This window comes from Strigops habroptila, chromosome 7, assembly GCF_004027225.2.
Source record: "Strigops habroptila isolate Jane chromosome 7, bStrHab1.2.pri, whole genome shotgun sequence".
NCBI lineage: Eukaryota > Metazoa > Chordata > Aves > Psittaciformes > Psittacidae > Strigops > Strigops habroptila.
Genome location: NC_044283.2, coordinates 7,327,693 through 7,354,961, shown reverse-complemented (window position 1 = coordinate 7,354,961; position 27,269 = coordinate 7,327,693). Strand labels below are relative to the sequence as shown.

The 27,269-nt window shown below is 40.0% G+C and overlaps 1 protein-coding gene across 3 annotated transcripts in view; it reads right to left on the bottom strand.

Moving 5' to 3' along the window:
• Window positions 1–27,269, bottom strand: part of MAEA (macrophage erythroblast attacher, E3 ubiquitin ligase) — a 50,030-nt gene that overhangs the window by 18,222 nt on the left and 4,539 nt on the right. For all 3 annotated transcript variants that reach the window (XM_030491879.1, XM_030491878.2, XM_030491880.1), the window contains exons 2-3: window positions 14,567–14,749; window positions 10,299–10,502 (exon numbers count right to left, since the gene is read on the bottom strand). In XM_030491879.1, the coding sequence (XP_030347739.1) occupies window positions 10,299–10,502; window positions 14,567–14,749 (387 nt within the window). The remainder of the gene's footprint in view (window positions 1–10,298; window positions 10,503–14,566; window positions 14,750–27,269) is intronic.

Genomic DNA, 27,269 nt, shown 5'->3' with positions numbered 1-27,269 from the left:
CATCCATTTTCTATTTTTGAAGTAAAACATCTTTACATTGTAACTACACCTCAAGCAAACTCAAATTTTTCCACTTATATTACTTATATTCATTGGTTTCACAGTCATAACTAAAAGATACAATAAGTAGATTACTATGAGAGGTAGAGTTTTGTTTCAGAAGGGTAAAAATTCAAACTTCACTACAAACAGTTTTTAAAGAGTCAGCAATGATTTGGTCTCTAAGATGTAAGACAGTGTTTTGATTAGTCCGTTCTCAAATGTAAAAACTCAAGCTCTTCAATATACAGTTTCAGATCTAGATGTGTGGCTTTAAATTCACCAAGAAAACCGCTCTTACATTTTGGCATCAGATAAAACAAACAGCAACTTTGCATTTGATCCTGTCAAAAATGGCTTAAGAATCATAGAATTAGGGTTGGAAAGCACCTTAAGATCATTCAGTTCCAACCCTTGCCATGGGCAGGGACACCTCACACTAGACCATGTCGCCCAAGGCTCTGCCCAACCTGGCCTTGAACACTGCCAGGGATGGAGCATTCACCACTTCTCTGGGCAACCTGTGCCAGTGCCTCACCACCCTCACAGTAGAGAGCTTCTTCCTTAAGAAGAATAAAAGCATCATTTCTCTAGCAGCAATACAGCTTTCAGGCAAAGTTTATGTAGTGTTCATATGAGTTTTAATTTATGTAACATATTTTACAATTTGGAGCAGTCAGGTCAAGTCATTCCTCTCCATCAGTCTTCACTCTGCATACGTACACATACTTCTTTTTTATGACCTCCCCAGCCACAAGTCTGGAAAGCTGTCAAAATTAATGCTTGATAAAATCCCTTATAATTCACATGAACATTTCTGTCTTAAAATATAACTCAGAATATTTCACATACGAAATGTGACTCTAACAAGGCTCAAAACCAAACAGAAACGAGTAGTAAAACATGCAATACCTGGTATTTTCAAATCCCACCACGAACTATCCACAAAACAAGATAATTCATCAAAAAGAAGAAAAATTAGGTTTAAGACAAGCTGAAAAAAACTTACTCAGGTGGAAAAAGGCAGCATTTGGTAGAGAAGAAAGCTTCCTCAGTGGGAAAAACCCCAACAGTAATAAAATGGGTTATTTGTTGTATGAAATAGGTGATTCATAATATCATAAGATGCTGTTTATGTATTTTGAAGATGTAAATGGTCTATTTTTAATTGCTTACTAACATCAATACAAAACTGAAAATAAGCCAGTATGCCTCAAGCTTTCAGTGGCTTGGTGCCAAGAGTATGTACCAAAGACAGCTTTAATAAGATTGACTATCTATACATATTACATGCATAAGAGCACTACCTTTGTATTACAAAAGCCTTTGCTGATGCACCTGGACATCCACTAGTGTGGTAAGCGTTCATTTAAACTATCTGTATATAAATACAGTAAACACTGACTTAGACAACTTTAAAACAACTTTAAAAGAAGCTGTGTTAAGCTTTCAGTGACTACTCACATACTACACTACATACCCTCAACTTGCAACATAGCCTTCAATGTAATTTAGTTCTATAGAAATAGAAATGGAATAATGAACAGTTACAAACAGAAACGTCAAATTAATCTTCTATATTAATATAGTAATTTGTTAAAATTTCCTCTGTTATCAATACAGAGCAAATCCAGGGATGATCTAGATGTCATGATTATGCTCCATCCCTGGCAGTGTTCAAGGCCAGGCTGGACAGGGCTTGGAGCAACCTGCTCTAGTGGAAGGTGTCCCTGCCCATGGCAGGGGGTTGGAACTGGATGAGCTTTAAGGACCCTTCCAACCCAAACTATTCTGTGATTGTCATTACACAACTGGGGAAGAAGGCAGACTCAAGGAGCTATGAGGTTGACAACAGGACCATCTGGGGAAGAAGAGGTTAGCATATTTTCACAGTGAGGAAACAACAAAAAAAGACATCAGTTGGCAGGAGCAGGAAGACTGGAAACCATCACAGTAACATTGCCTACTTGAAAACACGTGCAGAAAGAAACAATGAGGTGCAGGTGAAAAGTGGGACAGCACAATAGGTTTCGATTGCAGTAACATGAATTGTCACCCAATTCCCCTACCTCTCTATACAAGGGAAGGAATAAAAGGCTGCTGGTTACAACAGTTCCTTCAAAGTCAATGCAAAGTCTCTATAAACTCCATGAGATTGAAGGGAAACCCAAATTAAGAAAGCAATGGCATAGGTGGTAACAATACAGCAACGCCACAGTTACTGAAGATCAGTTCAAGTGAGGCACAAACTAACACTGAAGCTTCCTTACTCTCTGCTCATAAAAAATGTTGTCTGAAGTTCATTAGGCTACTATTAAGTGTTATAATGCTACACACATTAACAGGATTACAGAGAAAATAAACAGAGTAATTGACAGAATGCCCTACTCAAAAGCCAGCCGCAGAGCTAGTTGTTAGGAAAAAAGCAAAGACAGACAGCCAAACCACAGATTCATCAACACAAGAGCCAGAAAAGTTATTGTCTACAGAGTAAACAGTATCCCATGGTGTACGCAGCTGAGCTTTCACATGAGAGCATCTTCATGGCCTCTGTATATAGCACAAGTATTTTGGTTTTACCTGGTTACTTTTAAAGGACCCCAGTAACTTACACTGACTGATTATCTGGCAGAAGAACACAGTCTTTAACATAAGACCATACTGGGGGTACTTTTGGTAATTGGTTCCAGTGACTAAATCATGTTCTAACCTTGTGTCTGATTTCAAACTTCAATTTTTCTGACTTTGATTCTGTGTGCTGTTTCCTCCCAAAGCCTTTCTGCACTAGCTGAAGTTCCTTGGTATGACTTCTGCTCTCACACCAAGCAAAAGCACCCATCCCTTACATTTTCCAGTCATCTCCTCCCTCCAATTTGTCCAACAGCTTTTCTAAGGTGTGGTCACCAAAACCATACATATTCTGCTATTGACTGCTCCAGAGCCAAATAAAAAGACATGTTTCACCCACCTCCTGTTGCTCATGCATGTAAGTCATTTCAGTAGAGCCTTGCAGTTGGGGCTAGCGCTTCGGTTGGTTATTAGCAAGCTGTTTTCCCAGTGCATTCCCTACTCCTGCCTCAGCAATTTTAGTAGCTCAGCAAATGGCTGCATCTTATCCTGCAGTACATTATCCTGTGCTAAGTACAGTAATAAATGACTATGCTGGAGTAGTGCGACAAAGCCTCTTGAGCTAAAGATGCATCATTGGGCAGGAAAAAAAAAGCCTCTAGTTTCAGCTCTACCATTTTCTGTCACAGCCTCTTTGAGGAGAGGGAAGACAACTGATCTTTTGCCAGCATGAGCCCTGCAGCTTCTGTCCAAGCAGAATCAGTCTGTTATTAGCAGCTACACACCTTCCCTGACAAAAAGTTAACTCCTGTCATATGGCATAGTAGTAAGAAGAAGTGTTAAATGTCAAGTACCATTTCTCAAAGGAATGTCTGTAATGGAAGGAATGTCTGGCAGGAAGAATGTACTATGAGAAAAATCTGAGGTGTAACCGAAGCCCAACCTCTTCTATATGTAGGCGATGTACAAGTGATAACACTATTCTCCCTTTAGGCAGCATTTCAACCCATCATCTTCCTTGAATCACTATTTTTCAGTGTATTAGCTCTGTTATGATACTCTACAGGTAACCCATTTTGTCTAAAAGGACTGAAAAAAAGACATTCAACATCACAGCACACTTCATGTTGTTGGCTTTTGAAGTGTCAAATGATCTGAAATGAGAAAGTTTGTTATTCTGCATCGATCTTGACTATTCCACATTTACATAATTCTAATTCCCAAAGATGCTCGAGACAAACTGCAGATGTAAGGCTGTTCAAGAATTACAGCACTTTGAAATTCAGATGAACACACCCAGACATTCATTATACCAATCGAGGGAAAGTTGCCATGCCTACGGTAGGAACAGCCAAAACACATTTAAAGGAGTTTTGGAGTCGCTCATCTACAGCTTAGTGCTGTAAGGCAGCTCAAAACAGCACAAGTTAACATCCTAGCACCTTTAAGTCATGCCAGTTTAGGAGCTCCTTTATAGTCTTCTCAAACATCTCCTGTGTGGGCACAGCAAGTCACAGGAGAGGGACACAAATAGACAAGACAACACCTTTTGCCATTCAGCTGGCATTTAGAAAGTCAGCTTGTCTACATTCTGCATGACAGTGAAGCAAAGAATACAGCCAAGCAGTATGCTGAATATTATTTACCTATTTAAAACTGAAGCATTATGAATATAAACTTGTTTTGATGAATTAATTTAATACACATTTGCGTGTTTGCCTACAAGCCATTCTTGGACTACATGTCTTAACAAGGAAGGTTTCTAAGGGTACACTGCTATGATTGTTGAGAAGTACTTATTCAGATTTTAAGATCATATTGATTCCTTCACTCAAACTGATGTTCTTCTCAACATCAATATGGATTTCTCACTGCACTAATCACATATTACTGAAATCCATCCTGCACAAGTATTGAAAGTTTACTGATCCAGTGGTATATCAAACAAAGCACATGCTTATTTCTTCCATGCATTATACTGCTACCAGTCTGCTATGGTGATAGTCTGTTCATTCACAAAGTAGAATGCAGCTCTAGCAGGGTTAAAAGACTCCAGAGCACAGATGAGTCTCCAGAAACACAGAAGCAGCATCTTACATGCACGCTCCTCCTGATGCACACATCTGCCTGCAGCTGTAGACATTCACTGGCAAGAGAACACTTATCCTGCACATCCCTCAGAGCAAGAACACAAGCTACACAAGCATAAGACACTTCCAATCCAGATGGACAGGCAAAGACAATCAGCTTTCTCCAATATAGTGCTTTCCTTAAAAATCCAAGCAGCTATCTATGTGTTCAATACCATCTGCTCTCCTCTGCCAACAACCAGGAGGTGAGCTTCAGAGAGACCTAAGGAAACCTAAGCTACCACGTTTTGATTAGAATAGTATTCTTGGCAAGCATTTTTCATTTGCTTTTTGAGTGAAGACTTAATACTGTTCCTGTTTGGGCAGGTCATTTTCCATCTCCCATTTTTTTGGGAGAGTCATCAAGCAGAAATGGTTATTCCAGGAAAGGATGACTTCAGAAATGGTGGCTTTAGTAAGATTTTGCCCCATAATAGACAAAGAAATCATTCGGCAGTATTTTACTGAGATTTTAGCTGAAGGATCCATTTCAGTATTGAGGAACGGTTTTATAAGGCAAGGAAAGAACCTTTAATTTTGGGATTGAAAAATGAACAATGACATAGAATAACACAGAGGAGATCAGTTACTTGGTTAAGAGTCATGCAGCTTTAAAGAATTCAAGTTTCTCTTATTCCATCAGATAAGATTTCATGACTTTCCATAACAAAATTAAGACAATGGAACACAAATTTGTTGCAGGTATCTTTCCAAAGGCTCAGTTAGGCTAAGCCATTCAAAATGCTTTCCCAGTTATGAAAACTGAAGCCACATTTATGCAATAGGAAAGAGGACGAACTGGACCAAACTAGAGGATAATCAGCTCTGTCAGTGACTACTATTCCTTTTATTCATACTAACCAAAATTAAAATATATATATATATACACACACACACATATTCACTCTATCAGTTTGAAAGATGATGAACTATTTTCAGAATGGCTGTGCAGTATCTGCCCTGTTGTGATATTCTCTAGGGAATAACTGTTACTACAGATTTAGAGGAAGCTCTGCCCAAGAAGGAAACCATTGACAAAAACTCAAGATGTTAACTCCCACTTCAAGAAAACAGTTATTTTAGGCCTGCTGTCAGTTGGTTTAATACTATTTGAAGTGTCAAGAAGCCCTTCAGCATGATCACTAAGGCAAGGACATATTTCTTACTAAAATAAGATGATTTACAGCATAAGAGACTGGCAGGTTCAGAATCTGGATTTGTTTTCAATCCTATAGGCAAAAATCACTCTGACCATTACATCATTAGGCAAAAGAACAGAAGGATGCCTGATATGGTTTTTTCTTCCTAGCCTATCAAAAAAGGGGCTAGAAAAAGTGTGATATTTAAACCAACCAACTCTAGAAACAGCAAACCAAGCACTACATATCTAACCTAATTACAGAACTTACCTACAAACAGCAACCAACTTCCTACTACCATATTTCTACCTTTCTACCACCATATTTCCAAAGCTAGATTTGCCTATTAATGGCACAGAATTGAGATAGCATTTAATGTAGCAGAACATGGAGTAGCAAAGTTAATTAACAGACAACCCTGCCAGCCAGCTGAATATATGTATCTGCAGATGAAAATACTCATTTTGATGTTGGTGTTGCACTCCAGGGTCATAAGAGAGTCAAAATAAGATTGTTATTAAATACAACAAGCTGATACTGATGAGCTTCATTTGTAATGCAGTAACAAAAACTTAACACCTCGTTTGTAGCTTCAACCCAAACTGGTTTTCACATTATTAGGTAGCCAGAAGACATCAAGAGGGAAAAAAAAAGCCCACAATAGAATCCATATTTACTTTGGCACACACATGACATTTCTGTCCTTGACTGTCAGCTCTTATTTTAATATTACTCACATTTTGGTTTACTTTCCCAAGCAGCATTACGTTTCGTTAAAGACATATCACACCCATTTTATGTCTGTAGTTTATTTCTTATATTGCCATATAACATTATGCTTTATATATGCCATATGCCAGAAGTTATTACTAACCTGAGCTAGTTCATAACTCGTTAAACTTCCCTACAGTTTCTCACATCCAGCATTTTTCATTGCTGTTTGCCTCCTAGTTTATAAACAACTTTTAAGCCCTTACCTTCTACTATAAGAACTCAAGGATATCATTCCTATGAAGGTAGTTAACTTAGAAAGCAGATTAGAATCACTTGCAGCCCACCAATAACTATTAGAATTGGACGCTATGGTGCATAGTCAATCTTTGGGCAAACTGTCTGCTATGTACTGTTGGCGAGCACATGAATGATTTAATGTGTCTGGTTTTGGTCACTGAAACCAAATGCTTTCTAAACTGTTTCCACCCATGAAGTACCTTAGCAGCTCTGCAGGTCTCTTTGCATTCAGAAGCCATGCAATGAACCTAAAACAAGCAGGCTGAGACTTGCTTCCAGGACTGGTCTAACAGCTACTGGAAGGTGCTTAACCTAAGATCCACAAGCTACAACTGAAATGAGAAGAGCAGTTTCCCTCAGCCTCTTCAAATAGTGGCCAAGGGCACTTTTAGCCACTTAACCTGCAATCATAGAATCTCGCACGGAATGGTTGAAATTGGGACCTCCTGAGGTTGTGTAGTCCCCTTGCTCAAAGCAGGCTCATCCACAACAGGTTACTTAGGATCCTTCTCAGTCCGATGTGGGTTTGAGGATCTTTAAGTACAGGAAGACTCCACACCCCCAGCATGTCTGCTGGGGAGCCTAGAACTAGATACAGCAATCCAGAAGGGTGTAACTGGTGCCAAGTAGAGGGGCTGAATCACCACCCTTCCTTCCCCTGCTACTGATGCACGTCCCAGTGCAAGCCAGAGTACTGCTGAGTCTTCCTTGCCACAAGAGAACACTGCTAGGTCACACTCAACTTGTCTACCAGCCAGAGGTGAGGCTGGTGGGCAAGTGGAGGAAAATCCCCACCTTTCTTTCAGGTTCCTACTTAGGGTATAGTGCCTACCCAGTAACCATAGTGTCTTGATACAAATATATATAAAAAAAAACCAACCAAAAATCAGGCAATAGACATGACCAGGTTCACTGTACAGCAATGTGCTTCTGAACCCTGCAGTGGTGGAGACATAGATCAAAATGACAGTTAAGATTACAGTAAACAGAAAGATTACTCTGGAGCAGAGAAGAATACTGTGACATTTTGTAATGCGTACAGCAAAGTTTATTAGTGAACATTAGAGAATGTTTCAATGCTCATGGCCTTCTGCAAGAAAGGAACAAGAAGAAACACAAAAGTTGTCTTATTAAACCAGCAAACCCACAGATTCTGTATAACGATTAAGTCTCAGTATCTAACTGTTGTAAAAGCTGTTCATAATGAATATCAACATACACTAAGGACAACTAAGTACCAAGTTGAGAGACTGAGGGAAGTCCATCCTTATTTAGCCAAAATGTAAGCTTTAATATTGAGTAAAACGCATAACGTTCGCAAACTAGAAGAAATATGGCCTTAGTGCATTCACCATGCACAACCAAGTTGTGCGTTACTCACGTTACTTTGATGTTATGCAAATAAAAATACTTCAGTTTATTTACCTTCTGCCTTCAAGCCTATTTAAAACTTAAAAACAAAACAACAGAAGTTTCTATTCAGCAAACACAATGAAAAGCTTGAAGGCTTCATAAGTGCAACACTTTGTACCGTGAGGTCTTGCGGCGTATCACAACAGACTTCCAAGCTCGTGTCTAAACCAAAGCTGAGCATTATTTAATCAGGCATAATAGAACCTGCTATCAAAGGGAAAATATTTCCACAGTGCTTTTTCAGCAGACCTAGTAGGTAGGGTAGCATGATGATTCAGCGGGAGATGAGCTCCTGCTCCAAATAGAGGGAAACATCTACCAGAAGTGGAAGAGCTGCTGCCCATTCAGCTGCAGTTATCCCAGCACAATTGTCTTGGGTTTTTGATTCACATACATGGGCTATCTTCAGCGAGGCACAGCAGCCTCTTCAGTGAATTTCTTCAGGACTATTTCCTATTAACGGTTTGTAACCCACTGTCCCCTCTCCCTTCTATTCAACCTCTACTAGCTGTTTCCTTGGTATTTACTGCAATCTCTGCTGGTTGAACAGGATTAGAGTAGTAAAGCAGCCAAGGAGCAAGAGACACGTGAAATATGCTCGTTGTCCAAGATAGAATAGGTACATATGCTGTAATTTGACATCAGTAACAGAAATCTCTTCTCTTGACTAACCCAGAGAGATGTGTTCAACTGCGTCAAAGAAAGGCAAAGCACATGAGTCACAACTACACTCTCAGCATCTTTATAGGAGAAAGATTTAAACCGCAACAGTTTCATGCCTTCTGGAATCAAGAATATCAAAAAAGCTTAAAGATTCAAGGACCAAGAATTTACAATTCAAGACCTTACAACAATTTTCCTGTACCTAAAGGGGCCTACAAGAAATCTGGAGAGGAACTTTTTACAATGGCATGTAGGGATAGGACAAGGGGGAATGGCTTTAAACTGACAGAGGGGAGACGTAGGTTGGATGTTAGGAAAACATTCTTCCCTGTGAGGGTGCTGAGGCGCTGGCACAGGGTGCCCAGAGAAGCTGTGGCTGCCCCATCCCTGGCAGTGTTCAAGGCCAGGTTGGACACAGGGGCTTGGAGCAACCTGCTCTAGTGGAAGGTGTTCCTTCCTATGGCAGGGGGTTGGAACTGGATGAGCTTTAAGGTCCCTTCCAACCCAGACCATCCTATGATTCTATGACCACCGAGGATCAAATAGCAACTACTACCTAAAATCAGCAAAACATGATTCATCTAAATAAACAGCAAAACCTAAAGAATCAGTTTTCATGTTCTTATGTCTTATAGGACCACAGATGCATTGTTCTGCATAAAGAAGCTACACCGAGGTGCATGAACTCCAAACACTTCATAAGCCATTATGAGATGGAAGTAAAACCAACTAGATACCCAGTGAAAAGATACAACCACAGAATTGTCAATTGCTAAATAAACAAAATAGCAAGACGTTTCTATGGATATACTGGCTCCTAGAAAACCCAAACTGCATCAAGATTGATTTTCCAAAAAGTGTAAGCCAGCTTTCCTCTTGATGCATTAAATAATAGGATGATATGATAAAACAGTTGTTCCTGCAATCAGCATATGCTATTCTGCTCAGTCTGGTCACCTACACGTATCACCTAAGCGTAACTAGACAGATGGGAAGCTCCACCAACTGCTTAATCAGCAGGCTAGAGGCCTCTAACAAGAAATTCTGTATGACATTTGAGAATTACTTGAAGTTTTAATAGAGCAAGGTGTTTATCTAAAAGCTTTTGTGACTTCAAGTTATGTTTTCAATTTCTACTTATTTAATACATTAAAATACAATTTACGTCAAGTAAGGAGAACAAAGTTATGCCTAAAAAGATTAACTGATAAACATTAGTAATGAGGGCACACAATACATGAACATAGCTGCTAGAGGGCTAAACCAGCTTGTGCTTATTTCCCAACTTCCTCTTTACTACTGTTTTGTGAGTGAGTTAGTGCACATTGCTACCAACCTCAATACCACTTTGTCTCGCTAGTTTTACAGCTGTATTGTAGTAGCCACAGCGTAGAAGATGTTCCACCATCATACGATCCATACGTTTCTTCTTCCACATGTTTGCAGCAGCTGGTTGGTCACTACTGTGTTCCTTCAGATGTTCAATCCTACGTTTGCACAGTTTTGCGCTTTCATCTTCAGCCTGGATTGATTCAACTGCCTGAAGAAAAAGTAACAGGGACAAATAAGAGCTATACATCTGCAATTTGCTTTTAAAGCAAAATACAGTAAGAATTGTTTGTAAACATTCTTTATATACTACACAGTTACTCCCAATAGCACTGCTTGCATTTAGAAAGACATTTCCTATGGCAGCGCATAAATTTCAGTGTGGCTGGTCCAGTTCTGAGACACTCTTGCACATTAATAAGTTTTGATTTATTTGACATTGAGTAGGTGCAGTTTTCTGCTTAATGTGCAGTTAGTCTGAAAACAGCAACGTATTAACTGCTGTAATAGCCTGCAAAGAGCTTTGTGAAGGTTTGCAGTCATCTGGCCCAAGCAGCTGAAAACCATGACTTTCCACCGCTAACCTATGCATGGCTTCTTCCTCAAGCAGCTGTCCTGCTGAATTAGTTCTGCTGAGGAGTGATGCAGAGTAAACCCACATTACTTCTAATACACTGGAGCCATTTTAATCAGTCATGCAATAATGAAAATTATATAAGCATTTGGCCTCATGGCACCTTTAATTCAAGGATCTTAGAGTAGTTTTGTAGAAGTTACCAGATTTTACTTACCTCTATGACTGTGGGAACATGGATCTACTGTTAGGAGCTTTACTTAGGAAAACAAATTTGTCCAGGGGAAGCAGAATGACTGTGTTTTAAACCAACCTATCGACATGCTCAGTGCAAAACACACACTTCAAAGTGCCTCCACTAAGTAAAAGAAACCCCAACCCACTCTGGTTATACTTACTTCCCTTCAACCTTATAGTTAGTTATGCTGCAAATTTTACCAGGCAAGTTTTATTACAGACATACCGTAATTCAAAGCCAGCTGACTCAGTGCACAGCACGTGACAACTGTGGGTCATGCCAGGCTACAGCATACAAGCAAGCTTTGCAGTACTTTTATATGCTTGCGAAGGTAAAAACAAACCAGAAGACAAAGGAGGCTTAGTACCTCTCCCATCTGTGATACATCACAAGTGATGCAATTTCAGGTTAGGCTGCCTTACTTGTGGTGGCATTAAACTTGCTGGCTTGTGTTTGAATAACTGCACAGCTATGGCAACAGGGAAGTCCATGCAGGTCTGCCAACCCGCTTTTGGCAGCCCACTCTGCACTCCATGCTGGCACTGGTAACCTTCCCAGTACTCAATTTATTCAAGCCACAGTATCTGGTGTCCTCAACATGAGGACATGGAGCTGTTGGAGCAAGTCCAGAGGAGGGCCACAAGGATTATAAGGGGGCTGGAGCACCTCCCATATGAAGACAGGCTGAGAAAGTTGGGGCTGTTCAGCCTGGAGAAGAGAAGCTGTGTGGAGACCTCAGAGCTGCCTTCCAGTATCTGAAGTGGGCCTACAAGGATGCCGGAGAGGGACTCTTCATCAGGGACTGTAGTGACAGGACAAGGCGTGATGGGTTCAAACTGAAACAGGGGAAGTTCAGGTTGGATATAAGGAAGAAGTTCTTTACTGTGAGGGTGGTGAGGCGCTGGCACAGGTTGCCCAAAGAAGTGGTGAATGCTCCATCCCTGGCAGTGTTCAAGGCCAGGCTGACAGAGCCTTGGGTGACATAGTCTAGTGTGAGGCATCCCTGCCCATGGCGGGGGGTTGGAACTAGATGATGTTAAGGTCCTTTCCAACCCAAACCATTCTGTAATTCTATGATTCTATTATCTCTGGATAACAGCTCCAGCTCTGGAAGCACAGGTTGGTTCCATTTGCTTTTACCATGCATGCTTGTTTACAGACTTCTTCTGAAAGGATCATTATTGGAAAAGCAAAGTGAAATAAATGTCAGCTTGTGCAATAAAAGCCTACCAAGCATTTGCCACAATTAAGCCTGACTCTGATCTGTCCCATGATACCAAATTCATGTATCTAAAACCTTAGTCACTACACAAGATAGTACTTTACCAAAACTCATGTAAACATCTATAGCCTGAGTTATTCTTATTACCAAAGTCTGAGTTACTTCTATTGCTGAATTTAGCTTTATTTTGAAACATGTGGTTTGGAGATGATTTTTGTTTAAGTTATAAACTGAGTATTTTCCTATTCAGCAAACACTCAGGCCAAAACTTACTTTCATTTGTTACAGGTCTATGGTATCACCAGCTATGAAGGCAACCTCTAGAATTACTCTGAACACAACTAGGAGAATTCAAGGCAGCAAAGCACAAAGGTTGAGCCCCTTCCTGTTCCAAAGGGCTCTCCTTGTATGGTTTTGTATCTGGACTTATACAGCTCTTGCTGGGTTTTTTGATCTTTCTAGTGCATTCAGAAAGGCTACAGAGGCTTTTCAAAACCCTCTGAAGCAAGTCTAGCTGGACTTGCCTGGCTGGGCATTAATAGAACTCGAGGGAACAAGCATACTAAACAGGCTACAAAAGGGAGAACACAAAGGCCTAGGTTTCCCCAGGATCATTTTCAGAAGCCAAGGAACCTGCTGTGTTGAAAAGCTCTTTTTTTAAGAGCAAGTAAGGTGTTAAATAAAGGAACCATCTAATTCTATTATGGCCATCTCAGCGGTTCATCAGATCCTTGTCTAAACACGCGAGGAAACAGAGATCCCACATGGGTCCAACGGCCCTAAAGAAAACAATCATTTTGCTCCAGGCAGAGATTACAGAGAAGACAGTTGGAGTTGAGGGTCTGGAGCAGAAACAAGACCTTTTATTTCAGAAGACTTACTGTTAAACAGATTTATTTTTTTTTTTCCCTTGCCTTTTGTTCTTTCTGAGCAGCTCTAAGATTCCCCACAGTCTTTCAGGCAGTCAGAAACAAATGAGCAATTACACTAAAATGGAGCCTTGCACCCAAAACATTCAGCAATGCCTTCAGACACACCCCCGCAGCCAGCAAAGATTTAACAAGTAAATAACTTACTCCTCCACATCATTACTACACACCTACAAGCAAAATCTGACACCTCTTTCAGAAATAGCAGCGATTTCTTTCTGTAAGTAACAGAGAAGTGAGGAAAACATATCCTTCAAGACCTCTTTAAGTCTCGCAAACCCAAGATGAAAACAGCAATTAGATTTATGAAGTCTTTTGCAGAACAGCTTTTCAACACCTCGCTAACCTGTTCAAGCAGAAACCCCCAAATCAACGTACACGACAGCGTTATTTTCATGTTCCAAACCTCCAAGGTATTTTGACGCTTCACTTAATGTAGTCTCAAGATTTATCTCTGTTGGTTATTTCATTTAAGTTTTAATGAAATGACTCTGCTACCATTTGTTTCAACTATTTATTTTTAGAGAAGCGCTGCTCTAGGGCCAGGCAACAGAGCTATTTTCATTTTTCTGCAAGATGTGTTTCAAGTAAGCGTCTGATGAGTCTCAGGATGAGCAATATTCCCATCCAAAAGAAGCATTCCTTATACTATATAGTTTATATTTTTAACTCATTCTTCTTCGAAAGATGCGGCAAAGGCATGAAGTTCTGGCTGTATTTCACAGAAGTGTTCAAGCTTCACAGCTAGAAGCAAGTTATTCTGCTAAACATTAAAATGCTTCTAGTAATATTCCCAAGGAACCTTCCAACCTGCGAGTTCAGTGTTCAAGTAACAACCCAGGACAACTCTCACCTTCCTCTGCAAAGAAGCCTCTATTACCCCCCTGCTCCCCATGGGGGTTTAAACATTTTCCAGACACATCTGCTACCTGTTTTGCTTAAGTGATCAATTAATGCAACTGTACAAACCTTTCCATTAGACAAACAGGAATTGATACAAATCAACTCTATTGATTTAATGCTACTATTCCTTTTCCATGGGTAGAGAAATTCTTTTTCAGGCCTATAAATACATATTAATTTTATCTCTCGACAGAGGTTTCTTAGTCATGGAACACCAAGTCATGTTTCATAAGCGCAGTGGAGCAAGATACAGTAAGTTCTGATGTTTTGCTGTGCCTTCTAAGGCCTTTGTTCACAGTGCCAGTAATACCTATGTCTTGAAAAGAAAATCTAAGCAAACAGCGTTGCAGGAAACTACTCGTGTTAACTTTGTAAAGACACAGCCATCACAGGGTAGAACACAGCTTACCTTTCGTTTCAGAACACTGAGCTTTTCAACTACTCCATCCAGGAGACTAACGACTGAATCCACAGCAGGACAACTGCTCAGCGTCTTCTCCAGCTCTGCCACCACCATTGTAACGTGGCTGGTCTCTCGGTCAATGTTTTTCTGTGCAGCTCGAAACCGTTTGTTCAGTGTTTCATATGGCACCTAAACGAGAAATATCAAGTCATTATAACTTCTGTATTAAAAAAATGTCAGGTCTTCTAGGAGTTTAGAGACTGATGATTTCATCTGATGCAGTCAGGACACCACCGAGGTTGCAGGACACCAGTGGTCATTAATCAAACTTGAGTTCTTATATCAAAGCCCTTATTTAAGCCCTCTCAGCACGGAGGTAACACTTCAAAGATTATGAAAAACCAAACAGTGACAGGAAATAAAAGCTGGCAGATTCTCTTCTGTTACCAATTTCACCTATCCTGCTTTGACTGCAGCAAGCACTGATGGAAACGGTTCAGGGAGAACAGAAAGCCAAAACAGGCTAAGAAAATTGGGGCTGTTCAGCCTGGAGAAGAGAAGCTGCGTGGAGACCTCAGAGCAGCTTCCAGTGTCTGAAGGGGGCTACAAGGATGCTGGAGAGGGACTCTTCATCAGGGACTGTAGTGATAGGACAAGGTGTGATGGGTTCAAACTTAAACAGGAGAAGTTCAGGTTAGATATAAGGAAGAAGTTCTTTACTGTGAGGGTGCTGAGGCACTGGAACAGGTTGCCCAAAGAAGCGGTAAATGCTCCATCCCTGGCAGTGTTCAAGGCCAGGCTGGACAGAGCCTTAGGCAATGTGGTCTAGTGCGAGGTGTCCCTGCCCATGGCAGGGGGGTTGGAACTAGATGATGTTAAGGCCCTTTCCAACCCAAACCATTCTATAATTCTATGATTCTAAGACAAATGAGTATCTAAACAAGGAAAGCAACAAGTTAAGTACAACTTGGAGATCATGCTTCAGAACATGGCTTTTTAGGTTTACATTTCTTCAGGAGTTCATAAAAAGAGAAAGTTAACTGAGAAAGCACAGATAATACACATCAGCTACTGAAATATTTATAGATAGTGCACCAGGATTATACAGGAAATCTAACAGGTCTCTTACCTACTTCTGCCCATGAAGAACTACTTTGTAATATTAATTGCAGTAGGACTATAACAAATGCTAACAAAAACTCCATGGAAGCTTTCTTTTAGTGAAAAAAGCTTACACTGTATAATTCAGTCTGTTAAACTCCTCTAAGGCCCCATTCTTTGGCTCAGACACCAACCAGCCTTGGAGGTCTCCTGTCCTACTTGTCCCATGCCTTCATGGGACAGCCATATCAAAACTGCTACTGATGGCTGGTAAGGACACATGTATGGGAGCAGTCTACAGCCTGGTTGAACTTTAAGGTACTAACTGATTTGGGAAAAGCTGACAGTAAATGTTGAGCTGCTCCCATCATGTTGCCTCCACTGCAGCAACAGCATGAGCAATTCAGACAGGAAGTTCTGTTACTTCACGGAAACAGGAATTTTTAGAACTAAAACCATTCCAATGTTCTACACTTAATTCATCCATATCTTATATCTTGAATAAGCCCACAAGAAGTTCTTTCAGGCAGTTCTGATAATCTTGACTGCTTTTCCATTAATCAGAGACATCATTTAGCTAGCAATCACATCACACATATTAAAGGCAAAACGGGAAATGCAAATCAGCGCTCTGTTTAGTATCACATATATGTTTGATTACAAATCTTTCAAGTATCGCACTTCTAATCAATTAGATCAAGATTGCCTCCATTTTCTTCCTTCTAATCACTGGCATGCAAGAAAGTATCCCCAGGGTCCACTCTACTTTTAGACTCTGTTAGGAGAGAGGTTACTACATAACCATTGCAATTCACAAGTAGAGATGCACTTGGAAACAGTTATGCTCAGAGTAAGGAAGATGAGCCAAAGATTCATAGGACCAAGTACTTGCTTTCCAAGACTCTGTATAACCCACAATAGATTGTTCTCATTTGTAGCAGAAGTACAACACAAGGATTCTCCTGATAAGAAATGAAAGGGCTCCTCTTCCTCTCAGAAAGACTGAAGTGATCTTTTTAATGTTTTTTGGCATGACAAACTAAGACCTAAACAAATGACAGAACAAGCCTTTACCACAGGAAGTATCGCACTAAAACAATTATTTTCCTCATACATCCTCCCCTAAAAATGCCAGCACCACAACCCCCACAACTTGTACCACATAAACCATCACAATTAAGTCTTCAATAGCTACTTAACTGTGTATATAACCATCTTTTATTCCATCTTTAGCTCTTATTTCCCTTCAATTCTTCATGAAAGATAAAAGGTTTTAAAGCCCTAGAGATAGAACGGGTGTTGAGGGGAAAAGGGGGCATTATTTTGATGCTTTTGAATGTGGAAGCCTATTTCCAACTCCAAGACTTGATGCCAGACAGCATTAAGACAACTTCTGCCCTTTTTCTCCCCTGCATTTTTCTTACTATACATCGAAAAATAATTCAGCTATTTATATCTACTGGATTTAACTTCTACAAGCACTTTGCTAATCAGCTTTCCATGCCACATTGAAAAGCTGCATTGGTCAGGACCTTCACAGCCACTACCGATTTGAGGTACCCATTCAACTACAAAAAGTAGTTTTGTTCAATTTTGAGCAGTCAGTTGAACTGAACAGAGCACAGATCTAGGCAGTTTGAAAAATTCATCTAGCTTTCATCTCCTTTTCCCTGTAGTTTCTTATCTGCACACAAGAGCAGTAACAGTTCCCGTTTCCCATGCTCTGTCTCTTTAGCGAGCAACTTTCTGGCACAGGCTGCATTCATATGACATTTAGAACAATTGGAATTTCAATTTCAACTGGCATTATTATATAGCATTTCTAATGTGTTTAAGTGCAATAGGTTTGAATCTTGTTTTATGTTTATTTTTTCCCTACTCCCCAAAAATATCTGAATATCCTGTGTGGAAGGGACTAGTAGCTGAAGTGGTTTACTATATACGTTGAAAACAAATACAAGTAAATATATTACATCATTTTAGTGTACTACCTTTGAAGATACACTGACATTATTTGCACACCTGAAACTGACAGTAAGTCATTTTTTCCTGATCTGCATGGGAACTTGTTTCTTACTACAGAGCTATACTGTGAATTGTATCCAGGTACAGCTTTCACACTTACTTTACAGGACTAGATCCTCCAAGTGCCAAAATTTAGAACATTCCTTACTGAGAAAGCATCTTATCTCGACTCTGCATCTTGAGCAGCTGGTTCTTTTGTTACTAATACAGCTCCTATGCTCCAAGAAACTCTGTTTCCCAGCACTAGTTTGATTTACTGCAGAACTCTTCAGGCACTGTACCAGTAAGTCGATTTTATTTCCTCCAACAATGAAAGTAAATGGAAGGAGAACAGAACGAAACAATGCTCTAGAAGATGTAATCCTAAAAATTCTTAATTATAGCTCACTTTAATTTTCAGGTACCACAGTTAACACCAAATATTTTGGACTAAGAGACAGCTGCCACAAGCCTGTTAGGCACTTTCCACTTTTACTGCCAGTAACATTTCTGTGACTAAACATGGATTACACACTTCTCTTTAGGGGCAAGAGCGACCTGCAGAATTCAGCCTAGGGAAGCATTACCTTAAGCTGCTAAATATTGACAAAAATTGAAATCGAGCAGCAAGAACCAACCAGAATGTATTCTGTAGAAGCACAATAACTTGTTCCACCCATTAGAGCTTGAAAACCACACCTCAGTTGGCTCATAGCACACAAGAGAACATAGAGATGTAAAATACGTGGGCAGCATGTTTAAATCCAGTGTCACTAAACAGATTCTGCTGCTTTTGTTCATCGGCCACCACAGCTGCAGAAACACAATTCAACTTAACCATGTACTAAACCAGGTCAACCTTAAACCTAAGGAAAAGGAATTTGACTTAAGTTAGAACAGCCCACACAAGAGGTGAGCAGAGCTAAGAATGTCAAAGACAGTTATTAAGCTCACAGTTAGGACCTCAACTGTGAGGTTATCTGGCCTTCAGCCCAAACACAGCCCTCTTCCAGCCTGTGAATGGAATAAGCTCTGAAGGCAACACCGACTAGCTCTAAATCATCAAGTACCTAAAACTGTTCAAGTTGTGCAACTGCAGGTAATACTTCTTTTAATAAGTCACAACAAAATTAACTCGAAATACCTTTAAATATAGTGAATTTAGTAATGATACTAAATATATTCCCTTCGACATAAATTTTTCAGTAAGCCATTAATTTACTGATACCATTTTCTTGATCTTTCTGAATAGTATTAAAACTAGAAAGAAACAGCAAGTATTCAAGGCTTGCATATATTCTATTCTGATGGTTTGCAAACTGTATATACTTCCCAAGTGTTTATTATAGGTCTGTAAAAAAAATTACAGAAATAAAAAGTTAAGCCAGGCAATCTTCTACACAGCATCCTAGAATGCACATCTACCTTGGTGTTTACATTCAATACCAACATTTCAATGAGATTCTTAAGTTTTCTTTTCTTCTTAAGGATTTGAAAGTGTATCTATGTGTACACACTTATGTACATCTGTAAATCAAATATATAGAAGCAGAGAAAATCTGCTGTAAAAAAACACGCACGAGAACACACCACCGATAGCCTTTAACACTATAGAAAGGGAGAGCAGAATGCAAGTCATTTCCCCCTGCATAGAAGCTCATTAATTATAGTGATTAAAGCTTAAAAAACTCTGCTACTTCAATGGTATTTATGTTGGAGGGAGCCAGACAACCAGACTGGACTTCTTACGCTGGTTTTAGTGCCTTGAATTCCACTAAGCAGCTTAATGGCATCTCAAGAATGTGGCAAAATTTCAGCCTTGACACATACTTGCAGCTTGCATGACAGACACAGTCACTCCCTCAGCACCTGCGGTTTCTGAACTAAGTGAAGACATACACTGCTGAAGGGTGCTCTGCTTGGGAGAAAGTATGAGATAACAAGAGAAATATGAATAGTAGCAAGATGTTCTTTGCAAAGGTGCTATAGTCCTTCAGCCAAGATGGAGGAAAAGCATTCTGAGTCACAGCTAGAAATCCAGCACTTGCTACCATCATGGCCAACATACATATCCACTTTATCCAACTAGAGTTTAGACTCAATTGTAATTACAAGGGCTTCATAAACAGATGAGCAGCATAAGGAAGATGAAGAAAGCATCCACAGAATCGAGTTTGTGGCCTAGCAACAAAGGACAACAGAAAGTCTCATGTCTAAATGCCTTCTTTATCTTTCATGGTAAAGTCTTCTCCTAAGCCTTCCTGATTACATATGAACAATTGAATTTGGGAAGAAAAGTACTATTTGCACGAGAACTCTAAAGCAAGCTGAAGACATACAGGTACATGGGACCAGAAAGGAAGGAGTGACTCACGCTGTTTCCCACAGTACCATTGTAGCCAAACTGGGATTACATGGACTCAAAGGCTGGAATACAACAAGGGTTAGGGACTGATGGGACAGCCAGGCTCAAAGAATAATGGCTGGTGGTTCAAAACCTACCCAGTGACCAATTACAAGCACTGCTTGATTCCTGAGGACTGTTATCAGCTCTAACATACACGTCTTCTCCAACCATCTGCACTGTGGAACAGAATACACAATCAGAAAGTTCACAGAGGACAACACATTGGTGGAGTGCTTGAGATTGCTGGGTGGCAGAGCTGCCATCCAGAAACACAGCAAGAACTTTATGAAATGCAATGAAGGCAAAAATCCTGCACTTGGCACAAAACCACCCATCCATTAGCACAGGCTGTGGAATAACTGGCTAGGATCACTTCTACAGAAAAAGATGTAGAGGTTCTGATGGACAATAGGTTAGACACAAATCAGCAACAGATTCCTGTGGCAATGAAAGTTAATCACATACCAGGCTGCATTAGCAAGCTTAGAGGCAGTGGGTTGAAGGAGTGATTGTTCTCTATGCTCAGCACTCAGACTCATCTGGAATACTGAATCAGGTTTTCAGGTCACTTCCCCTGCCCACCAAAGAAGAGACGTTGACAAACTGGAAAGAGTCCAGATGGCTGTCACCACGATGGTTGAGGATACCAAATCCAGAAGAGAGGCTGAGCAAGGCAGGCTTATTTCCCTTACAGAAGGGAAGGCTACAGGGAGCTGGCAGTGGCACAAGCTGATAGAGATCTTCCACTACCAAAAGGTGAAGGTCATAGATAAGAGCCAGCCAGACTTTTCTCAGAGTTACAGAGCAAAAAAGTAAGGAGACAGAGTTGGCAACTGACAGCACAGAAAATTCCAGCTGGACATAAGGAAAAAGAATTTTAACCAGGAAGGCTGGTAAACAGTAGAACAGCAGTCCAGAAAGGTGCTGGAATCTTCACCCTTGGGAACTTCCAGAACTAGGCAGAACTCTGAGCAACTCAAATTAGCTTTGAAGTTAGCTCAGCTTCAAGCAGAAAGCTGGACTACAGTGTCTGCAGAGGTCCTTCCCTACCTTAATTTTAGGAATTCATCTAGAAAGAGACTGGATCGGAGATCCCCACTGCTAATTTCGACACCAAATTCATCTCCATATGAAGATATGAACGGCCATAGCAAGACAAGAAGTCCCTCCTCTGTCACTACGCTTTATCTGACAACACCCAGAAAGATGACGACACTTGAAAAAAGGCAAACCCAAAGTTCCTAATTCCAAATAGTCTCTTTGGACTTCTTGAGCCAGACACAGGAGTTCTATACACCACAGGGTGTTTCTCATGCATGAACTCTCCTGGTTGCTGTTGACCTGTAGAGTTTCAGCACTGCAACATCCTGTGGCAAGTCATTCCACAGCCTCACACATTGTGTGAAAAAACTCTCCTTGGTTTTGACTTGTCAATTGCTGGCCTAATTTGAAATCCTTTATGTTCTTGTTTTGGAAGCAAAAGAGGGAACATTCATTTTCTCCTATGCTTCTCATGTCTCTTGAGATTGAAGAAGCTCTTCCTAAACCATTCTTTAAAGCCATTCCGTATCTCTCATGATACTTGCCCTTCTGTAGACATTTTCCACTTCTGCTACAACCTTCAGCAGGACAAGGGAGAAAATAAGGGTAACTCATATTACTTAGGAGAAGAAGAAACCATTGATTTTCACTGCTACATAATGAGGCTCTCCATTCTTCCCTCTCATCCTAAGTTTGTCAACTTTAACCCAGTCATTCCCAGAAAATATTCACTATAATCCTAAAGATCCCACTGAGCAATGATGATCATTTCCAACTCGGTCTTCTATGCAAGACTAGGATTGTTTCTTTTTCCCACCATACCTAAAAACTGTATCACACTACATTTGTCTATATTGAATTTCATCTATTTTAATAAATTGTTTTCTCTAATGCTTCACACTCGAGTTGTATCTGCAATACCTTGATTATCTTAGTAGCATCCAGGAAAGTGGATCATCTCAGCGCTCACTATCTCTTCCAGGCTGTACAAACAGCTGAATAGCAGCAGTACTGGCAGACACCAGCAGAACCCTAACACTAACCTTCTTCCATTACTGAGGCCAGCTACCAAATCTTGATGTTTGTTTCTTATCTTGCCTTGTCACCCACCCATGTAAGGACTTCTGACTTCTTTCTGGCAAGGGATCTCTCAAACAACCATTCAGTAATACCAATAAGCTATCAACTAAATCTACCACCACCTCTGTTTTTTAAACAACCTCTTTGCATGGCATGACTTTTTAGAAGTCACATTAACTGATGTGCATTATTGCGTATTTACTAGTCAGGATAGTACTTCTGTATTAATAAGCTATTGGTTGGAAGGGAAAAATCAACTGCATGTAGTAAGAATCTCACAAAAATTCCACTTAAGTAGAGGCACTGAAACAGAGTCTTTTACTTTGTCTTTCTTCCACAGCTATCAAAGAAAACTTCTCAGACTACTTTAGCATTTGTCAGAGAATTTCCAGAGAATTAAGGGGAAGACCGGACTCAGGAAAAACAGATTTTTCCCTAAACCAAATAAGCTGATTTTATAATCAAGTATTACATCCTGCATTTCTACTCCTTTAGAGGTAGAGGATGTTGGGCCAAAGTGTGATGGCTACTACGTGAAACTTCAAATACCAGCCTGATGCTTCCCACCAGTTGTCCTAACTGGTACATAGTAATACTGAAAGATTGAATTGCACATTTCTTTCATAATTAAAATTTTTGTGAACAAACGTAAGCCTTTAACCTCCCCCAGGTCTCTAGCCTTACACCAGACCTTCAGCACACCAGTTCTCAAACTGATCTAGTCACATCCTACAACACGGGCTAGATTCCTTTTCACTTCTGCACTTCTGCACATTCAAGCTTAAAGCATCCCAAATAAAACCAGAAACTAAAACCTAAACTATCTCTTTCAGACCACAACATTAATCAAAAAGAATTTCTCCTCCACAGTGACTGCATATAAAAAGCATTCAGATGTAGCAGAAAGAAACAGACAGTAAAACCCAGTTTGTACGGCTATCATTTCGTTGCTGGAAATGATAGAGTAAGAGTGATACTTCAAAAAAGTCATCACAACTGAAAGAAGAATTATTTGGTGGTGAAAGTAAGACCATGAATCATTCCCCAGCCTCCTGTTAACAGGAATTTTCAAAGGGTTATTTTCTGAAAACTGATTTTCACTGAAAATAGTACAGACAACAGAAACGAGCACCTTTTATATAGGTTTGCAGTTCTGGAAAACCACATCCAATTTGGCAGAAAGAAGTTCATCATGTCTAACTTCTCATAGAAAGACACCTGAGCCTCATAGTCCACATGCCATCGCTTCTATTTTGACCAAGTCCTCCTGTGTCTTTACTCAACATCATTGTTTCCTCAAAATGCCATCTGAGACTTCCTTACAGAAGGCGTGGTAAAGCTGTCAACTTCTACTCCTGTGAATTCATGGCTGTCCCATCCCTGGCAGTGTTTGAGGTCAGGCTGGATGGGGCTTGGAGCAATCTGCTCTAGTGGAAGGTGTCCCTGTCTGTGGCAGGGAGTTGGAACTAGATGATCTTAAGGTCTCTTCCAACCCAAACCAGTCTCTGAGTCTGTGAACTTGACAGCAGCACCAACTCATATGCAGGGAAGTTTTAGCTACATATCCTGACTTTACTGACGTCTGTGTGAATCATCCTTTAATGTTACAGTCTCCCAGATGAAAGCAACTCCTTGCCCCATAAAGGATGCATATGTATTTATTAACACAAATACCTACATCATGTATCTTTTCAAATGAACTGAATCATGGGCAGGAAGGAATCTGAAACGGATCTTTAAAAACCTTTTCAGGTACGTGAAGTCAGGTAACTAGTAAGAACTAAAGAAGAAAAGGTTCAAGAAAAATAAATGAAAAGAGTCCTACCAGATTAAGTGGGGGGAACCATTACAGAACTATGCTCTCCTTTCAAGGGTGAGAAAAATGATGTGCTTCGTCTTCTCAATTGTGTTAGCTTATAACACCTGAAAAGCACCAGAGATTTGCATGAATCTACAGGTCTCCAAGATTATTCGGTTGAAGACTTTGAAGTATAAATAAGCCTTTTCAAATGCCCTATATTGTGCTCTTATACAAAGTTAAGCCCAGGCACAGATAGGTAAGGGAAAGAAAGTGAGAAGTGCGGTGATGAAACTGCCTTTGACAAAAACAGAAGCAAAGGCAACTTAGCTCTACTTTATGCAAAAGGAAAGAGGAATTATGAGAACATGGAAGAAAAAATAAGCATCTCCTAAATAGTTTCAGTAAATACTGTCAAGAGAAAAGGTAAACCCAAGCAAGAAACACCTTCGAGCATTAAGATGTTTCCTTGAGACTAAGTTGGATCACCATGCTCACCTTCAACAAAACAGAAGAGGACATCTGTTACACACGATGCCATTTGAAAAGCGAGGCAGGGTACAACAAACTGTTGCAAATTCGTCCCTCAAACCAATAACAAGCATTTCCGTACTGAAATTTTGTATTTTTATACACTATTTCTTCCTCTGTAACTCTTGGACTATTTCAGAACTGAGTCAGCATCATTATTTGTCAATGAACTCATCCAAAATGTAAGTTATGTCACCACTTATTCACAGAATGAATTCTTCTGATGGGTGGCTCCTATCAACCCCTTGAAATAGCATTATTTTGCCATGTTCTAGGCAAAACCAGAAAAGGAAAAGAAAGTTAAAAGAAAGGAGAAGTAGTACATTTCAGGAATGAGAGGCTAGATTTAGGTTTAATTAGGTATAAGTATTAATATAAAATCTTGAAGAGAAACAGATGAAAACAGAAAATTTCATAAGCCTAAGTACAATTGCAAGATCCTTTGGACTTAAAACAGTTCATTTTAAAAACAATTTCAATGTAGCTTCCCTTAGTTAAAAACAAGACAGTTTTACAACTTAGGAAGTCAGTACTGCACATTCTAGAGCAGCTGTGTCTAGAAAGAAAATAGCATTATAATATTCAAAGCTGCTACTTCAATACAGGAGAGAATTAGCAGCGAAAACTCTTGGACTATCCATCTGCCACACACATACTTACTCAACAGAAGCAACTATAATCCTTCCAAATATTATCCTTTTACACAAACTGCTAGTAATCTCTCACTGAATATGTTACGAACTTTTGAACAAGGCTTCCAACAACAAAATTAAGTGCTTTACAAAGCCATTTTAAAGTTATATGACACTATCTTGCATCCTTATATAAGCAAACGAAAAGCCATTTTAGAGTCCTAGTGGCTAGAGCCACACTGGGGACATCAGAGACCAGGCATTTTGTACACACTTGCTTCTAGCTGCCATCTTAGACTCACACCTCAGAAGAAGTTTCTTCACTGCTCTCCTTTTAGTAGAAATATTTGAGCGCTAACAAAAACCTTAACATTCCTCCCAGTCCAGAGCAGCGGTCAAGTTGCTAAGCTAAGGTCACACAGCAGGTTTGTGTCCTGAGCAAATCCATTTGTTTTGATCCTTCTTTCTTCTCCAAATATTTGTTCGTTTTAATCACAGTATCACCTCTTTCATTTAAAGAGGTCAGCGTCCTTCTGTGTGTTTGCACAGCCCAGACACCATGACACTGGCTGGAGCCTTTAGCCTCAACATCCCATTTCCAGTCAGATCACTCCCACAATAACCTATTCCAGCTGAAATAACAGCATTTCTCCTAAGACAAATAATTAAGGATTATTGATTCAGTAGACCTGTATCAGAATATATGGATGACCAAAGTTCTACTCAAGATATCCGTTTTACTTTGGTTCTTACTAGTTTACAATTCAAGGTAATCCACAAAGCAGTGACAAAAACTGAGGTGAATCACAAGTAGGTTGTAAAGCAGTTAAATTACTGGCTATCAAAACAAAGATATCTTTACAAAACTTGCCTTATTTAAATCAGCAGTAGTAGATTGTAAGTGACCAAGTAATACAGCATATTTCACATTCTGGGTTAGAAAATACTTCCTATATAATGCATCTTCAGGCTGCAAGCTATGGGAGGCCAAGTGTACAAGAGGGCAGTTTAAGTTTACAAGGACTGACAAATTTTGCCAGCATGTCCTTCTAGCAAATATCTATCTGCCAAAAGAGTACTTTCCTAAATCAGTGGACCCCAAAGGCGCACTATTATGCTGATTCATATAGGAACTACTGCACTGAAAAACCATAGGAAGAGGTTCACGGAGATAAAAATTGATACTGGATGGTCCATGTCATCTGGTAAAGAGTTCCACTCCTATCACACAGAGCCATGAAACGTTTTCCTCCTATTACAGTATCTAGCAAATGTTTGAAGCTCATCTTTCCTCCCATTTCCCAGCTCTTGAAAAACACTCTTGACGCAAAGAACCAAAGATTTCACAGATATTCTTGCTTTATGTCAACATTTAAAGACCCCAACATGTTAGCTACCATACAAGCACATTATTTCTATACCAGAAAACATACACAAACCAAATTCGCAAGGGCACTGTCCTGTGAAAACACTACAAATCAAGTATGCTGCAACTGTGAATTGCAACATCAGATAAGTATTTGCTTTGAAGATACTAACAGAAGGTCTTCTGTAAAATGTTTGAGAGTATTTCTCTCGAAGTATTTTCCTACAGGCACAATGGAGTACTGATAATCAAGCAACATCTCTAGCTCATGGCCACACTGTTACTTATTGCCTTTTCCTGCATTTTCTTCCTTCATCAATCACTTCAAAATGTGTTTTACAGGGAGTGGAGGAGAGACGAATTCCCATAGGAGCAAGCTCCTACTTTAGCTGCTTTCCAATGTCAAACTTCTTCTGAAGTTCCCACAGCACCATACTTTTCTTACACCACGGTGGCACACAGAGCCCTGTGCACAACAGCAGCAGCACAAAAGATGTCACACTTGTTTGCTGACACGCACGATGTGTCAAAACAGGAAGTGCATTATTCAGCAGCACATGAATGCTCGGTATGGACATTCAGTACACACTCGGTGAGTCAGAGCACTCAGCTGGAAGACTGATGTAGTGTGAGATACAAGTGTTCACACTGAGTTAGTACAGAGCTGTCTATTACCATTATCCATGTTTAGCTTATCGTGTCAACCTACTACTTGAAGAGTGTTTTACATGTCAAGTAACAATCTAGAA